Source organism: Triticum dicoccoides, chromosome 3B (assembly GCF_002162155.2).
Source record: "Triticum dicoccoides isolate Atlit2015 ecotype Zavitan chromosome 3B, WEW_v2.0, whole genome shotgun sequence".
Taxonomy (NCBI): Eukaryota; Viridiplantae; Streptophyta; class Magnoliopsida; order Poales; family Poaceae; genus Triticum; species Triticum dicoccoides.
In genome coordinates this window covers 174,958,983-174,976,616 of record NC_041385.1, presented here as the reverse complement: position 1 = coordinate 174,976,616, position 17,634 = coordinate 174,958,983, and the positions used below count along the sequence as shown (strand labels likewise).

The window sequence follows — 17,634 nt, the reverse complement described above, 5'->3', positions numbered from 1 at the left end:
CAAGCACTTACTATAGATGCCGCGACGAAGCCGCTGATTCTCCTTCACGGAGCCAGACAGCTCGGCCCGAACACCTTTCAGCTCTTCTCCAAGCTGGGCATGGGCATCCTGGAGTTTGTTCCTTTCCTGCTGCACCTTCGTCAGCACCCTCTCGCCGGCCTTCAGCTGGCACAGTAGTTGTTGCTTGTCCGGATCCAGTCGGGCAACATCTGCAATATCATTGTCAGACTTACACGCATGCCGCACACCACTTATCTTTTTTGAAATAATGTGTTACCAGGAGGGGTCTCTGTGTTTCCTCCTGCGGCAGCAAGTGCGGCCTCAAGTTGGGCCTTGCACTCTTGTAGCTCCTGGGACAATTGGGTATTCTTCTCTGTAAATCCTGCATATCAAATGATCCTTAAATCAGTTACTCTAACTACTTTAAGTCTCGGGGGCTACTGGCATATACAACTATTAAAATCGCTTACCCGTATGTCTTTTACATACTGCTCCGTGGCTCTGGTCAAACCATCTTGAGCAGCACGGAGGTGCACGTCCCCCGCGTTAAAGGCATTCAACGCCTCAGGGGAGAAGCACGCGTCACGAAAAACTGTCCGGCGGCGCCTATGGTTCATGGCGCTCTCCACCTCAGACCTAGTGGCGGGCAGTCTGTCGGCATCCTCCGTTGGAGGAGTATCCGGCTCGCGCCTTGCGCTCGCCTCCCCCTCCATACCAGGTGTTGGAGCCTGGCTGGCAGAGGCTTGGTTGGCAACATCTCCGCCCGCAGTCCGGCGAGCACTCTTTCTCCTGCAAAAGTCATGAGCATTCAAACACCTCCTAAGGACTTTGTCCTAAATGATGGTCACGAGCTATACCGTTGCGGTGACGTTTTGATTCGCACCGCACTCCTCTTCCGCCTGCGGGGCCGGACTGACCCCTGTTGGTCAGCCACCGCGGGTTCGGCTTCCCGCCTTGGAGGTACCTCCTGCGAGACACCATTGTATACGGTGGTCAGAAATGCGCAAGGACGAAATAATGGTGTCAGGACTTCGGTCACAATCACCTGGGGAGCCGGAGACAGGCCGGGGTAGTCAGCCGTAATGGCGACCAGAGCATTATCCATGCTGAGTTGGTGAAACACCCCATCGATTAGCTCCACCTTTATGTCCAGATCCTCTTCGGAGGATGGATCAAGGGATCTTTCTGGGTCCTCGGGTTGTGGGGCCGGACTATGTATGCTCTCCACAGTCCGGCGCAGTTCCTGCATCAAAACCATAAAGTAAGGTACTTAACTTTGAAAGCGCGGGTCGGATAAATGAACATCCGCTTACCCAGCTCCGAGGGTTGTTCATGGAGAACCCATTCAATGGGCTCGTCTGGAGGAAGTCCTCCTTCTCCCCCTTGTACAGGTCGGACAGAATCTTCACCAGATCTTCGGCCGATCCCGGCCCTTGGCGGCCATGACGAGTGGCATCATTCTCCCCGTTGAAATCCCACATGGGGTGGCCCCTGTATTGCAGCGGCTGCACCCCCCGCATAATGCACATAGCCATGACTCCAATCATGGTCAATCCGGAATGGGCCAGTAACCTTATCCGGCCCATCAAATAATGGACGCTCTTGTCTTCCTCCAGTTGAGGGATCCGCGGGCGCCAACTCAGGCGTTTATTTAGAGGAGCATTGCTGAACTCCGGGAGGCCGATCCGAACAGGGTCCGGCAGTGGAGCGTCTTCTACATAAAACCATTTGGAAGGCCAGTCTTCCGACGCCTTCTTAGGGGTTCCGGATGGATATCCGGTCCCGGCGATGCGCCATATTTTGGCACCGCCCACTTGATATATTGACCCCTCGTGAGAGCGGGGTACGAGGCAGAATAGCCTCTTCCACAGCGCAAAGTGGGGCTCGATGCCCAGGAATAGCGCGCAAAGAGCTACGAAACCCGCGATATGCAGAATAGAGGCGGGCGTGAGGTGATGGAGCTGGAGTCCGTAGAACTCCAGAAGCCCGCGGAGGAACAGATGTACAGGAAATCCAAGCCCCCTTATCAGATAGGGGACGAAGCATACCCGCTCCGCTTTGTTGGGACTTGGGGTGGCCTCCGCTTGCTTCCCACCTTTGTAGGTGGCCAGCCCGGCTCGAACCGGGACCATAAAGGCCGGGGGAAGATATCCCTCCGCTTGGAGCGTCACCAGCTCGTTGTGCGGAACAGAACATCTCCTCCAATCTCCTGGTAGAGGGCTGGGAGCGCGAGAGGAGGAGCCGCGTTGACGGTCCATGATGGAATGGATTTTTGGTCAGAAGCGCTCCGATGAGTACTCGCGGAAGGAAGATGGTGTAGTTTGGATCTGGATTCTTTCCTCTCTTATAGGCAGATTATTTGCGCAGCTAGGGGGTAAAACATAAAAAATACCCTGGCTTTTCGCATTCGTGCGACGCGTGGAAGAAGGCCATTATTGGGCGTGGAAGCCAAGGAGCGCAACATTTGTAAGGGAGCCGGACACTGTTCGGCAGGTACATGGAATTTGAAGGAGAACCCGCCTTGAAACACCGAAGACAATATATGCGCTGGACTCGTCGTCATTGAAGCCTGGTTCGGGGGCTACTGAGGGAGTCCTGGACTAGGGGGTGTCCGGACAGCCGGACTATCATCGTCGGCCGGACTCCAAGACTATGAAGATACAAGATTGAAGACTTCGTCCCGTGTCCGGATGGGACTTTCCTTGGCGTGGAAGGCAAGCTTGGCGATACGGATATGTAGATCTCCTACCGTTGTAACCGACTCTGTGTAACCCTAGCCCTCTTCGGTGTCTATACAAACCGGAGGGTTTTAGTCCGTAGGACGAACAACCATTAAAACAATCATACCATAGGCTAGCTTCTAGGGTTTAGCCTCCTAGATCTCGTGGTAGATCCACTCTTGTACTACCCATATCATCAATATCAATCAAGCAGGAGTAGGGTTTTACCTCCATCGAGAGGGCCCGAACCTGGGTAAAAACATCGTGTCCCTTGTCTCCTGTTACCATCCGCCTAGACACACAGTTCGGGACCCCCTACCCGAGATCCGCCGGTTTTGACACCGACAACGACAAAAGAGAGAGAAAGGACGAAGGTCGTCCCCTATGCTTTAGACGTAGGCTCTACAGTATGCTGTGCTGTGTACCGCACCTAAAGTGTGCCTTGCCATGAGTCAGTCAAGGATTACAAGAGTGATCCAGGAATGGATCACAAGACAGCGGTCATAGTTATCCTTAGTAACTAGTGGACTAAGGAATTTTTCTCGGTTATGGAGGTTGTAAAAGAGTTCGTCGTAAAGGGTTACGTCGATGCAAACTTTGACACTAATCCGGATGACTCTGAGTAGTAAACCGGATTCGTATAGTAGAGCAATTATTTGGAATAGTTCCAAATAGCGCGTGGTAGCTGCATCTACAAGATGACGTAGAGATTTGTAAAGCACACACGGATCCGAAAGGTTCAGACCCGTTGACTAATAACCTCTCTCAAGCGCAAGATATGATCAAACCCCATGGGTGTTGGATTCATTACAATCACATAGTGATGTGAACTAGATTATTGACTCTAGTGCAAGTGGGAGACTGTTGGAAATATGCCCTAGAGGCAATAATAAAATGGTTATTATTATATTTCCTTGTTCATGATAATTGTCTATTGTTCATGCTATAATTGTATTAACTGAAAACTGTAATACATGTGTGAATACATAGACCACAACATGTCCCTAGTGAGCCTCTAGTTGACTAGCTCGTTGATCAATAGATGGTTATGGTTTCCTGACCATGGACATTGGATGTCATTGATAACGGGATCATATCATTAGGAGAATGATGTGATGGACAAGACCCAATCCTAAGCATAGCACAAGATCGTGTAGTTCATTTGCTAGAGCTTTTCTAATGTCAAATATCTTTCCTTAGACCATGAGATTGTGCAACTCCCGGATACCGTAGGAATGCTTTGGGTGTACCAAACGTCAGAATGTAACTGGGTGGCTATAAAGGTGCACTACAGGTATCTGCGAAAGTGTCTGTTGGGTTGGCACGAATCGAGACTGGGATTTGTCACTCCGTATGACGGAGAGGTATCTCTGGGCCCACTCGGTAATGCATCATCATAATGAGGTCAGTGTGACTAAGCAGTTAGTCACGGGATCATGCGTTACGGAACGAGTAAAGAGACTTGCCAATAACGAGACTGAACAAGGTATAGGGATACCGACGATCGAATCTCGGGCAAGTAAGATACCGATAGACAAAGGGAATTGAATACGGGATTGATTGAATCCCCGACATTGTGGTTCATCCAATGAGATCATCGTGGAACATGTGGGAGCCAATATGGGTATCCAAATCCCGCTATTGGTTATTGGCCGGAGAGGTGTCTCGGTCATGTCTGCATGGTTCCCGAACCCGTACGGTCTACACACTTAAGGTCCAGTGACGCTAGAGTTGTTATAGGAAATAGTATGTGGTTACTGAAGGTTGTTCGGAGTCCCAGATGAGATCCCAGACGTGACGAGGAACTCCGGAATGGTCCGGAGGTGAAGATTGATATATTGGACGAAGGGTATTGGAGTCTGGAATTGTTCTGGGGGTACCGGGTGACGACCAGCGTGTCCGAAAGGGGTTTCGGAGGCCCTGACAAGCGTTGGGGGGCCTTATCAGCCAAGGGGAGGGGGCACATCAGCCCACTAAGGGGCTGAGCGCCCCTCCCACCCCATCTCACGTGACTTGGAGAGGTGGGGGCACCTCCCCTAGGGCAGCCACCCCTCCCGGCTTGGGGGGCAAGTTTCCTAGGGGCGGGGGTGCCCAAACCCATCTAGTGTTTCCCCTGTGGCCGCCGCCCCTCCTCTAGGGAAACCCTAGGGCGCCTCCTCCTCCCCCTTCCCCCTATATACAGTGAGGGAGAGAGAGGGCAGCCCCACCCCTTCCCTTGGCGGAACTCCTCCCTCCTCCAACTCTTCCTCCTCCTCCGTAGTGCTTGGCGAAGCCCTACATGAATACCACAAGCTCCACCACCATGCTGTCCTGCTGTCGGAGCTCTCCATCAACTTCTCCTCTCCCCTTGCTGGATCAAGAAGGAGGAGACGTCCCTGGGCTGTACGTGTGTTGAAGAGGAGGCACCGTCCGTTTGGTGCTAGATCGGATCTTCCGCGATTTGAATCGCCGCGAGTACGACTCCATCATCCGCGTTCTTGTAACGCTTCCACTTAGCGATCTCCAATAGGTATGAAGATGCACTCTCTCTCTCTCTCTCTCTCTCTCTCTCTCTTGTTGCTAGCATCTCCTAGATCGATCTTGGTGATACGTAGGAAAATTTTGAATTGTCGCTATGTTCCCCAACAAGATACAGCTCAGTGTGGCGCCTAGCTCAGAGGCGCCACACTGTACAGTGCGACGCCTCCTAGCTAGGCGTTGCATGTCTGGGTAGAGCTATCCAGAGAGCAACAGAAGCTTTTCACCCAGTTTGAGGGCCAAAAAGTCGCTAAGTGTTGGTGCGGCACCTAGCTCAAAGGCGCCAAACTATATTGTGCAATTCTGTTGCTCTCTGGATAGCTCTACCCAGACATGCAACGCCTACGTGTTAGGCGCCACACCATGAAGTGCAACGCTTAGCTCCGAGGCGTTGCACGTCTGGGTAGAGCTATCCAGAGAGAAACAGAAGCTTTTCACCCAGTTTGAGGGCCAAAAATTCGATAAGTGTCGGTGCGGCACCCAGCTCAAAGGCGTCAGACTATATTGTGCAACACCTAGCTGTGAGGCGTTGCACAATACAATGTGGTGCCTCTGTGCTAGGCGCCGCACCAACAAAGAATTTTTTTTGGTGGTGAAAGGTTTCTGTTTCTCTCTGGATACCTCTACCCAGACGTGCAACGCCTTAGAGCTAGGCGCCACTCCATGCAGTGCAACACCTAGCTTTGAGGCATTGCATGTCTAGGTAGAGCTATCCAAAGAGCAACAGAAGCTTTTCACCCAGTTTGAGGGCCAAAAATTTGATAAGTGTTGGTGCGGCGCCTAGCTCAGAGGTGCCACACTATACAGTGCAACGCCTATGTCGTAGGCATTGCACGACATAGTGTGGCGCCTCTGAGCTGGGCGCCGCACCAATGCTTACTGTTTTTTTGGCCCTCAAACTGGGTAATTTCAGGCACATTTTCACACACATTTTCAATAGTTATACATATACTTGCATCACAGAAAAAACAGTAATGATCATCGTTATGACATTTTCAACACCTCTTCAACTTCAACAAAGGCAACATTACTAAGACTGACCATCACTTCAAGTTCAACATTACTAAGAGATACAATCACTTCAAGTTCAACATTACTAAGAGCTACCATCACTTCAAGTTCAACGACATGACAAGTTCGACATAAGAAAACGCCCACTAGGCGAGTTACATAACAAATAGAGGAAGAGGACTAGTTCCTTCTGCGCTTAGTGCCGCCTCTCCCCCCTCCTGACGGATATCTTCTTCTTATTTGCACGACCAACTGGCTCCGGCTCGGGCACCGGTTCCTCCACCTGATACACATAGTCATCCAAAGTCGCCATCCTCGAGGTGCCGACCGTCCTCCTGCCTCTTTCGGTGAAGTCTTCAGGTGTGTATTTATTGATTCCCCTCCTAGGCTTTAACATATATGCTGACCGAACCTGATAGGTCCCCAGGATCATGTCATCAACAACCTATTACAAAAACAAATGACATGGAAAATAGCGTGTGTGAGGATAAAGTTAGCAATGCATCAATAATTGAATATGTGCTATTGGCATACCTCTTGGGTGACCACACCCACATCCTCATCCTGAAAAGGAGCAACATGGCCAGAAGTGGGATCTGATGGTGTCGCCGACCTAGTCCGCTGAGGTGATACATATTCGGGGTCACGGCAACCGACAAGGTTCGAGAACCGCCTTAACCTTTGGCCCTGGCGCTGCAACATGTACAAGTGAATGAGATATCGAACATAGCAAGACATGTTACATGGACAATTTAAGGATATGTAAACCTTAATGAATGCTCGAAGTGCACCTTCCCCATCGCTTTTCCCAACCGGGGTTGTCCCCAGAATAGTCTCAGTCTCATCAGCTGCTTTTTTGACATGGGTACGCTATGAACAGAAACGACATTAATGTGTTAGGCAAGCAAACATGTGAATGGGAAAGCAAAGAGGGAAATACCACAAAGTTCATCATTGGAGCTGAAGGGACTCGGGTGCCTTCCCTGAATATATTGTTATACTGATGTTGGGTTAGCTCATCGAAGACAGTTGGATCTTCAAAAATCTCCTCATCATACGCCGGCTTGCATATCTCCACATGGGTACTTGCAAGAAACCATGTGACATAGTTGATGACCGTGATTGGCTAGTGCTCACGAAGCTGGGATTGTTTTCCGGGCTTAGCTTGCTCCACACTAAGCGCGAACTATATGATATACTTCATGTGATGCCTGTCCCAGTCCTTGATCTTCCGCTGCCTTCTCCTATCCAACTTGCAAGTTATAAACAAAATATTAGCACCATCGAAACCGCCATGAAGTTGCTAAGTGCTCAAGGTTAATTCTATCTTATGCATGTAGCAACTTGTCCATGTCCTCCCACTCCGGCGGGTGTGGCTGGACCAAACCAAACTGGCGATACACCCGATGTGGCATGTGAAGCTCAACTGCCCAGTTGCATATGAGTGGGCACCACATATGCCAAAGATCCCTAACCCTAAGGCACATCGGATTCAGCACGAAGTCTCTAGGGTTACCAAAACTATCCCCTTTTCCATATGGTTCCCATTCCAAGTGCAAAATAGTATAGAATGCAAAACTGATTTCGAGTTACGAGAAGCATGAGAATCACTTATGCAATGTCAAGTCACCTGCTCAGTCATAATCTTGTCCATCTCGCTCGTGCACAACTTGTACATGACCGAGGGATCATCCGTCGTCTCATTTAACACATCCACTTGTAAGCCCAAGTGGGGTACCATAGTGGGTAGTCTTTGTCGTCCCAATCCTCGTACTTTACGGTCTTTGGTCGTCCAATCGGCAATCGCTCCCAGCTCCATACAGAAAGTGCGAGCATACAACCACCAATACCTCCGTCCTTTGAGGTCCTACAACATGCTTCATCCAACTGCACATAAAAGAGAACATGGTTGAATTAACAGGAAGATCGCATTGATAATGTAGCAAAATGAAGTGAAAAAGAAACAACTGTCTACCTGTCTATATAAGTAAGCTAGTGTCGCCAAACCCCAACTCCATTTGCTATCGAAGACGGCCAACGCCTTCAGCCACATCTATGGAGCATTCTTGCCCGTGCCATCAGCAAACATAGTCCTGGATATAATGTACCACATGTAGACACGAGAATATGTCTTGACCTCATCCTCATTAGCATCCTCAGGGCAAGTACCGAAGTTCCATGCAATCCAGGTGTAAGGAGCACCGGTTGCGACTCTTTCCTTCTTCTTGTCTTCTGCTTCTGGTTCCCGAGGCTCTAGAGGAATCATGTCGATAAGGGCATGCATCTGCTCGCACCACCCATCAGAATCGGTGCTCATACAAAGAGGATTCCCCTCGATAGGAAGACTGGCGATCATAGCAATATCCTGGAGCGTCACGGTCATCTCCCCGGTCTGAAGATGGAAACTGTGTGTCTCCGGCCTCCAATGATCAACAAGCGCGGTGAGTGCTGCAGCATCGAAGGGTGGCGTTGACCGGCTGACCAACTGAATGAAAGGGAGGAGTCATGTCTCCCTTACATATGGTGTGTGCCGCTCATCATAGCGCATCCCCCCAAGGTTGACCCCGTGAGACCGAATCTTCAGAGGTTGAAGCTCCTACAAACAAGCAAATCGGGAAATTACATATGGGGCATTTGTGTCTGAAATAAACACGAAATTGATAATATCGGCCACTTTCATAATTACCCGCTGCTGCACCGACATAAAGTACGCCCTGTGTTGATGGTCCAAATGATTATCGAGAAGCCAAACCATCCTACAAATTTCAAACAAGTAACATACATTAGCTTACTCCCTATAATTCCTAATATATGTATCCAAAACAATATAATGTTCTTGAATGGTTTCATGTAAATAACATCTTAACATATGTATCCAAAGCATTCTTGTCAATACGAATATCTTTTCGATAGAAATAAACTAAACTAGGCCTACTTTATGCAAGGTTCAATACGATTATCTTTTCAATACAAATAACATCGCAACATATATATCCAAAGCATATCTTTCCAATACAAATAAACTAAACTAGGGTTACATAATAATTACATATTATCTACAAATCTTGAAGTCCCACAAATCTATATGCATGCAACGTTCTAATCTAATCAAACAAGGGTTCCACAAATCTATATACATGCAACATTCTAATCTAATCAAACAAAGGTTCCATAAATTTTTAAAATAAGATACATTATATGGATAGAAAGAAGGGGATTGGAGGAGAGTACCTTCTAGGATGGATTGGTGAAGAAACCCATGGACCAAATCATCAGATCTGAAGGATGTGGGAGAGGGATTGAGAGGGGGAGAGGAGGCAGCCACAGACGCCGCTGCTTTTGTAACTGAACGGGTGGGGTGGGGGAGGGCGAGCGGCTGCATCTAAGTCACATTGCAATGCCTATTACATGTGTGGCGCCTAGCTCTGAGGCACTGCATTGCTCGGTGCGGGCCCCGGGGCTGCCACGCTGGATAGAAGGGCAATGCCCGCATGCTAGGCCCTGTACTGTAGGGTGTGGCGTCTTCGTGTCAGGCGCCACTCAAAACGGTCAACTGAATGAATTTTTTTCAAGGCAGTTCATTTTGTGAAATGATTTGGTCCACAAGTCATAATTGTCAAATTTGCAGCATTGGCTCGGCGAGCTACCGGGCTGTGGGCAGATGCTGTTATTACATTGCTTCGTCCCACCACGCGCATGTGTGCATGTTGCATGCTGTGCGCACCAAATGCATGCTAGCTAGCTCGCTCGGAGTAGATTAAAGCACAACCACACCACATTCCAGTACATTTAGAGAATGGAACTACTTAACGTACGATGGTTTGTAGTCCGATTCTTGCACGACAAGTGATCCACCGTACTAAAAGTGACGTACACATAGAAATGTTCTTTAGAGAATACCCACCCTATACTGAATAATGTTAGCATCGGCACTATGAGTATGTTTCTTAATTTTTAATTTTCAAAGAAACAGACTTCTACAGCTCAAAAGAAAATCATACTTTTTTGTACGCGCACATATAGTGTAGTATATCCTACTAATTTGCATAAACAGCCATCTTTGAACACGAGAGATACAAAGAAGACAAATAATAATGAAGATAAAATGTGAAGACATCTGGATCACAAGCTACAGGGAACCCCACTTGGTCAATGTTTATCAACCTCTTTGTATTGTGTGCCAGTCCAATGAAAGAACTAGTGCCACTAACAAAAATAAAAAATGAAGTTTCCTGTGGAAGAATGAATTAGTGAATTGATATTGCCTTTTAAGAAGAAAGAAAATTTAAAACTAAAATAAATAATGACAAAATTTGCAAAAATGAACATATACTTGTGATTTTTGTTTTTGCAAAAGGAAGTTTCCTAAGAAGGAATTAATTAGTGACTTTGATATTACCTATATAGAAAGACAAAAACAAAAAATGACAAATTTTGCACACAATTGACGTAAAATTGCACTTTGCTATAGTAATATGCAAGAATAAACATGTAATTGTGGAATTTTGCAAAAAGAGGAAGTTTTCCAAAGAATGAATGAATTAGTTGCGCATTGCTATTTGATCTATGGCGTCTCTACTTCTCAAAATAAAAAGAATGAAGTTTTCTAAGAAAGAATGAATTAGATGCACTGGTATCACCATTTAAGAAGAAAGAAAATAAAGGAAATAATGATAAAACTGACACACAATTTACTCGGAAACTGCATTTTTTATAATATGAAAGAATAAACATATAATAGAGGAGTTTTCACAAACAAGAAGTTTCCTAAGAAGGAATGAATTAATGGCATTGATATTAGACTTAAAGAAGAAAGAAAATGAAATAAAACTAAAAGTAAATAAAAATAATGAAGTTTCCCATGGAAAAAGGAATTAGTGGCATTGGGATTACCCATTAAGAAAGAAAGAAATGGAACAAAAATAAAATATATGGACAAAAAAATTATGAATATGAAGTTTTCTAAGGAAAAAAGAATTAGCGGGATTTGTATTACCCTTTACGAGGAACAAAAATAAAAAATTATCTAAAACAAACATTGTCAAAATTTTCACAAAATGTACATAGAAATTGAACTTTTTTAAATATGCAAGAACAAACATATAATAATAGATTTTTCACTAAAAATGAAGTTTCCTAATAAGTAATGAACTAGTGGCATTGGTATTGCCACTAAAGAAAAGAGGAAATGAAACTAAAAATAAAATTAAATCAAAATAATTAATTTTTTCTAAGAAAAAATGAATTGGTCGCATTACCCTTTAAGACGAAAGAGAATGAAATAAAAGGTAGAAAATTATAATAATGAAGTTTTCTAAGAAATAAAAAAAGAATCACTAACTCATAGAAAATCAAAATAATGAATATTTCTAAGAAAGAATGAATTAGTGGCTTTGGTATTACCCTTTAAGAAGAAAGAAATGAAACAAAAACTAAAACAAAATCATAATAATGAAGTTTTCTACGAAAGAATAAATTAGTGGCATTGATATTACCTTTTAAAAAGGAAGAAAAGAATAAAAAAATAAAAAAATTACACACAATTTTCTTAAATTAATTGCATTGGTATTATCCTTAATGAAGAAAGAAATTAAATGAAAACTTAAACAAAATCAAAATAATAAACTTTTCTAAGGAATAGTAACTTAGTGGCATCAATATTACCCTATAAGAAGTAAGGAATTAAAAAAATGACAACATTTGCACACAATATTCACAACAAAATAGCGTTTTCAAAAGTATGCAAGAATAAACTTTCAAAACAAAATAATTACGAAAAACATTCAAAATACAGAACAATCAGTAGCAATAGTGTTATCATTTAAAGAAGAAAGATAATGAAAAAAACTTAAAAGAAAAACTTGCACACAATTTTGCTAAAAAATTGCACTTTTTGCAGTATGCAGACAATAATCATATAATAGTGTAATTCCGCACATATTGCATAGTATTTACGTATATGCATTTACACCCATCCAACATCCCAAATATACCCACGAAAGAAAAAGAAAAACTAACTAACAGAGAAAAACAAAAAAAAATGCGAAAACACATAACAACAGAAAAAAAACATAAAACAAACAAAGGGAGAGAGGAGGGCTCAGTTAATGGGATTCGGCCTATTAGTAAATCGACTGAGAAAAACAATCCCAGTACCACAAACATCACAGGCAGAAAAACAAATGCAGCACAAATGGCAGAGCAAAAAATCAACGGCCAGAAAATCGACTCACTCAAAGTCAAAATTCAGGCAAATCACAAGTAGCTAAAGTGAACACCTAATCTTAGACTACTAGCTAAACCAGGATGTTCATCCTAAGACCACTTCCACAAATCATTTTGAAATCCCGCCGCGGTAGTCAGGCAAAGCAAAGCAAAGTGCCGTGCGTATAACAGGTCGGCCCTCCCCATCATGGACCATGGTGCAACATAGTAGTATAAGAGAGATCTCAACGTACACGAAACCACCCCGTTGCAAACACGATACACACGTACAGCGAGAGACGACCACCCGGGGCGCGCTCACGAGCGTACCATCAATTTTCGTCATGATGAGGTTCGAGTCCGTAATTGGCTTCGCGCTCATAGTCGCCGGGCTCTGGCCGCTGCACGCGGCCGCGCAGAAGTACGCCGCTATCTTCAACTTTGGCGACTCCCTCGCCGACGCCGGCAACCTCGTCGTGGATGGCATCCCGGAGTACCTCGCCACGGCGCGCCTACCGTATGGCATGACGTACTTCGGGTACCCGACGGGGCGCGTCTCCGATGGCCGCCTCGTCGTCGACTTCATCGGTACGCTCGTCTTTCCAACTTTGATCGGATTAAACCGATCGACCGATTGTACGTGTGCGTGTGTTCTTGATGATATTTCCCTGGTTGTGGCAATGTGCAGCGCAGGAGCTGGGTCTGCCTCTGCTGCCGCCGTCCAAGGCGCACAACGCGTCGTTCCACCGTGGTGCCAATTTCGCGATCACCGGCGGCACGTCGCTGGACACGAGCTTCTTTGAGGCGCGTGGGATGAGGCACACGGTCTGGAACTCCGGCTCCCTGCACACCCAGCTCAAGTGGTTTCAAGACATGAAGCCATCCATCTGCAACTCGCCAGAAGGTTCACTTGCTATGCATATACATATGTTATGCTGATACGCTGTGTGCGGCTCGCTACATCGTAGTACTTATTTGCACCTCGATCGGAAATCAGAGTGCAGGGACCTGTTCCGGCGGTCGCTGTTCATCGTCGGCGAGTTTGGCGGGAACGATTACGCGGCGGCGCTCGGCGCGTTCCTCCCGGTTCAGAAGGTGCACACGTTCGTGCCGCACATCGTCGACTCCATCGGCAAGGGAATCGAGGTGCTCGTCTCTCTCAGTCTCAGGCGTACTTTACTTATCTCGTTTCCATGTGCGTAGTAATCTCAATCACCCTACTGCCCGGCTTGCTTTCTTGGGTGCAGAAGCTGATCGCGGAGGGGGCGGTGGAGCTGGTTGTGCCGGGCGTGCTGCCGATCGGCTGCTTCCCCGTGTACCTGTCCATCTTCCTCAAGCAGCAGCCGGAGATGTACGGCCCACGCAGCGGCTGCATCAAGGACCTTAACACGCTGTCCTGGGTGCACAACGCCCTGCTGCAGCGGAAGATCGCCGGGCTCCGGAAGAAACACCCCGGCGTGCGCATCATGTACGCGGACTACTACACCGCCGTCACGCAGTTCGTCCTGCACGCCGAGAAGTGGGGTGAGTTTTTGGAATGCGTGCAGCTCATTTAGTCTATGCTGTGCTGTTCCTTGTTACTTTTCATCATGAGAAATGGTCATGCATGATTTAGCAAAGTCGTTCTTGATGATGTCGCTAACTTTTGTTGAAATGTTCCTACATCTAAATGCAAGAAACAGAGTAGAAATTGTGCCAACTCGCTATCAAGGTTGGAAGCAAAGAACAATTCAATGACCGGATGCGATGTTTGTAAACTTATGTATCTACATCATCGCTACATTTTCTACATGATGACAGACTACTTAGTTTTTCCCTGAAAGCATGATGTCAATAGTTGACCAGGAGCTAATTTTTTTAAATAATACATTTTTTTATTAATTTACAAAAATATTACGCTGATATAATATTTTTCGAAAATATTATCCAATCAGCCCACAGCTGGCCGACTGCTCCTAGTCAGCCAGCTGCAAGCCGACAGGGCCTTCTCGGCCAACTGCAGGCCGACAGAGAGGCAATCGGCCACGCGTGGGCCGACTATTGGCCCGGCCAGGTCGCCCCGGGAGCTGTCGGCGCGGGCGCACTCACGGGCGCCCCAGTCGGCCAGCTGCCGACCGATCGGCCAGCGGCAGGCCGACAGGGAGCGGGCCCGCAGCGCAGCCTCTTTTTCTTTCCCTTCTCCTTCTCTTTTCCTTCCCCACCTCACGCACAGCACAACGTTCTCTGTTCTTCTTCCTTCCTCCTCTCTCCAACCCGAAATAGCTCCAATTAATACACCAAAATGACCCGTTTTTTTGCGGATTTGGCACCGTGAATGGGTTCTACTTAGCTAGAGGAGCCAAAAGACACCTCGATCTACTGATGGGGTAGCTTGTGGTGGTTGTGCTGAAGATTTTGTTGGAGCATTTTTTCAGCTCATTTGTGGAGGTTGTGGAGGCAGAGGTGGAGGTTGTGGCGGTGGTGGAGGTGGAGGTGGTGGTGGAGGTGAAGCTGCAGGAGTTTGGTGGAGTTTCCGGCTCCGGTTCCAGTGATTGAAGGCCGCCGTTCGTCGTTCGCGCGCACGCTTCAAGGGTATATTTGAGCAAACATTTATTTTTCGAAGTTGCTTGTAATTATTGTTATTTGCTTGAGTAGTAAACATAAATATTTAGGTGGTCGTGGTGAGCATTTTATTTCCCGTTTCGGTTAGCATTTTATTTAGATGTCAACTAATTGGTTGCGTAAAAGTGTGTAGTTGCTCCGGTAATATTTCGGACTATATGAATATTATTTGCTCGAGTAGTAAACGTAAATATTTAGGTGGTCGTGGTGAGCATTTTATTTTCCCGTTCCGGTTTCGGTGAGCATTTTATTTAGATATCAACTAATTAGTTGTGTAAAAATGTGTAGTTGCTCCGGTAATATTCCGGACTATATATGGATGTGTACTAATTAGGATTGTCAATATTTGTAGTTGCTCCGGTTAAATCCGTAATATAGGCAGTCAGTGAAATATTAAAATCTTTCGTGGTGAGCATTTTTTTCCCGTTCCGGTTCCGGTGAGCATTTTATTTAGATGTCAACTATTTAGTGCCTAATATTTGTTAGTGCGGGTATTTTAAGTTGTTGCTTAATAATTGTATTTCGTTGTGAAAAAAAACAGGTGAGCCAAGATGTCTGATGTAGTGAACATCAGATTTTACTACGGTCCTGGTACTGTCCAAACAACTGAGATGGGAGCTGATCTGAGTGAATTTACTCACATAGATGTGCCAATGAGCGCACCTCAAACATGGTCTGTCAGTCAGTTGAAAGAATGGATTGCGGCAAGTTTAGGTCTTGATACTGAAACACACACCGTCGGTGTTCATGCATTGTGGACACGGTCAAGTACAATAATTTACTTTTATTTGAGGCCAATAGAGCGAGACTCCGATTGGGTGCGGTGGTTACAAGGTTGTAAACGAAGGGGATGCAATCCTATTGCTTTAGTGCTTCCCGTCGTGAAGGGGGTCACTGCACATGAAGGCCAAGGTGGCAACGATCCTGGGCAGAGCAGTGTAGGTAGGCGGCTATCTATGTCAAATGCTGGAGATGATGGTTACGAACAAAGACAGAGCAGTCAGGTAGAAGGAGGAAATGCTTATGGTTATGAACCAGGGCAGAATAGTCAGGTAGAAGGGGGAAATGCCAATGGTGAATACAATGGCGAGGTTGACGCTGACGAGGTAGATGGGCACATGCAGGACTAGATGGAAGAAGAAGACACTGATGTTGAAAGGGGTTATGCCGATGATTCTGGTGAGTCAGATGAAGAAGAAAATGCAGCGGAGGTCCCGAATCCTGCATGGTGGAATCATGACTTCTCATCTGCAATGACCGTGAATGATGGACATGATTCAGCCAGCAGGTGTGTGTCTTCATATTTATTGTTTTCAATATTAGTTCAGGCGGCATCAGACTTCATGACTTAAAGTTCCGTCGTGCAGGAGCCTATGGATATCATGCGTCTATGTCGGCATCACATGATACGTGGAGGAGTGATCATCATCCCGAGGATCACATACAGGCTCCGATGTCGCAGCACACCCACTGGATGAACATGTTTTCGACTCCTCCACCAGGCCCCACACAGGATACACAGCATGACCAGGAAGAGTCTGAGATTGCACCGTGTCCCATTAGGGCACCTGACAGATGGGGATGGACGCCGATTCCAGATCCGCCTCCCCTCGAGGCCAGACGTCGTCACTGACGCTTCTATCTATCAGTACAGACATTACCATCTATTTATGTATGAGACTTATGTCTATTCTATGTATGAGACAAATGACTATGTACTTATGTATGAGACATATGCCTACTCTATTTTAGTACTATATTATCCGAACTACAACATCATATTTAGATAGAACAGAATGCTCGTACAACAAGACAGTACAAACAACTACATAGAACTACATCTAAATTAAACGGTACGTACGAGTGCACTTACAACATACAACATAAAACTATATGAAGTCATCATCGTCATCCTCCATCGATGCAGAACTCTTGCCCTTTGACGATGAAGAACTCTTGCCCTTCGACGATGAAGAAACCTTGCCCTTCGACGATGCAGAACCCGGAAGCGGTGGCATGAAGATATCATCTTCGTCTTCGCTCTCCTCAATCCATAATAATGGATTATTTGCTGAAAGCCTTCTGAAAGATTCACTCTTCGGCACCACCACCTTCTTCCACCTTTCATGTATCCTAAGAAGTTCTTTACGTACCTCTTCATACGTCCTTTCTGGCCACCCAGACCTACGTAATTGGTGAGCCAACTCATTCATTATGGTGTCACTACCGGTGAGTTCGTCCCATGGAACTATCCTATTGTCCATCCTGAAATCGGTAGCTAGGCTCAGAAGAGTCCTGCTCATCCCAGGGTGAAAACTACGATCGAAAGGATAATGAGACATCTCAACTAAACTACACTGGAATGCTTATCCACCTCGGTCTGAAGGGGGTTTTATAGGTAGAGAGGAGAAAATGGCGGGAAAGAACGACAACAGTTGGCAGGAAACGAGTGGCGGGAAAGAGTTGGCGGGAACATATGGCGGGAAACGAGTGGCGGGAAAGAGTTGGCGGGAACATATGGCGGGAAACGAGTGGCGGGAAAGAGTTGGCGGGAACATATGGCGGGAAACGAGTGGCGGGA

At 46.3% G+C, this 17,634-nt stretch overlaps 1 protein-coding gene across 3 annotated transcripts in view; it reads left to right on the top strand.

Annotated features, from left to right (window-relative positions):
• The first annotated feature begins 12,699 nt into the window (after window positions 1-12,699).
• LOC119275406 (GDSL esterase/lipase At5g45910-like) overlaps window positions 12,700-17,634 on the top strand; it is a 6,432-nt gene continuing 1,497 nt past the window's right edge. Inside the window, exons 1-6 of one of the 3 annotated variants that reach the window (XR_005135671.1) lie at window positions 12,702-13,040; window positions 13,141-13,356; window positions 13,450-13,598; window positions 13,700-15,023; window positions 15,595-16,341; window positions 16,421-16,810. Coding sequence is in view for 2 of the 3 variants with exons in the window: in XM_037556229.1 (XP_037412126.1) it covers window positions 12,797-13,040; window positions 13,141-13,356; window positions 13,450-13,598; window positions 13,700-13,976 (886 nt within the window). In the remaining variant the exon portion in view is untranslated. Of the gene's footprint in view, window positions 13,041-13,140; window positions 13,357-13,449; window positions 13,599-13,699; window positions 15,024-15,594; window positions 16,342-16,420; window positions 16,811-17,634 lie in introns of those variants that run through there. The other 2 variants (XM_037556229.1, XM_037556230.1) reach the window with 2 other exon arrangements.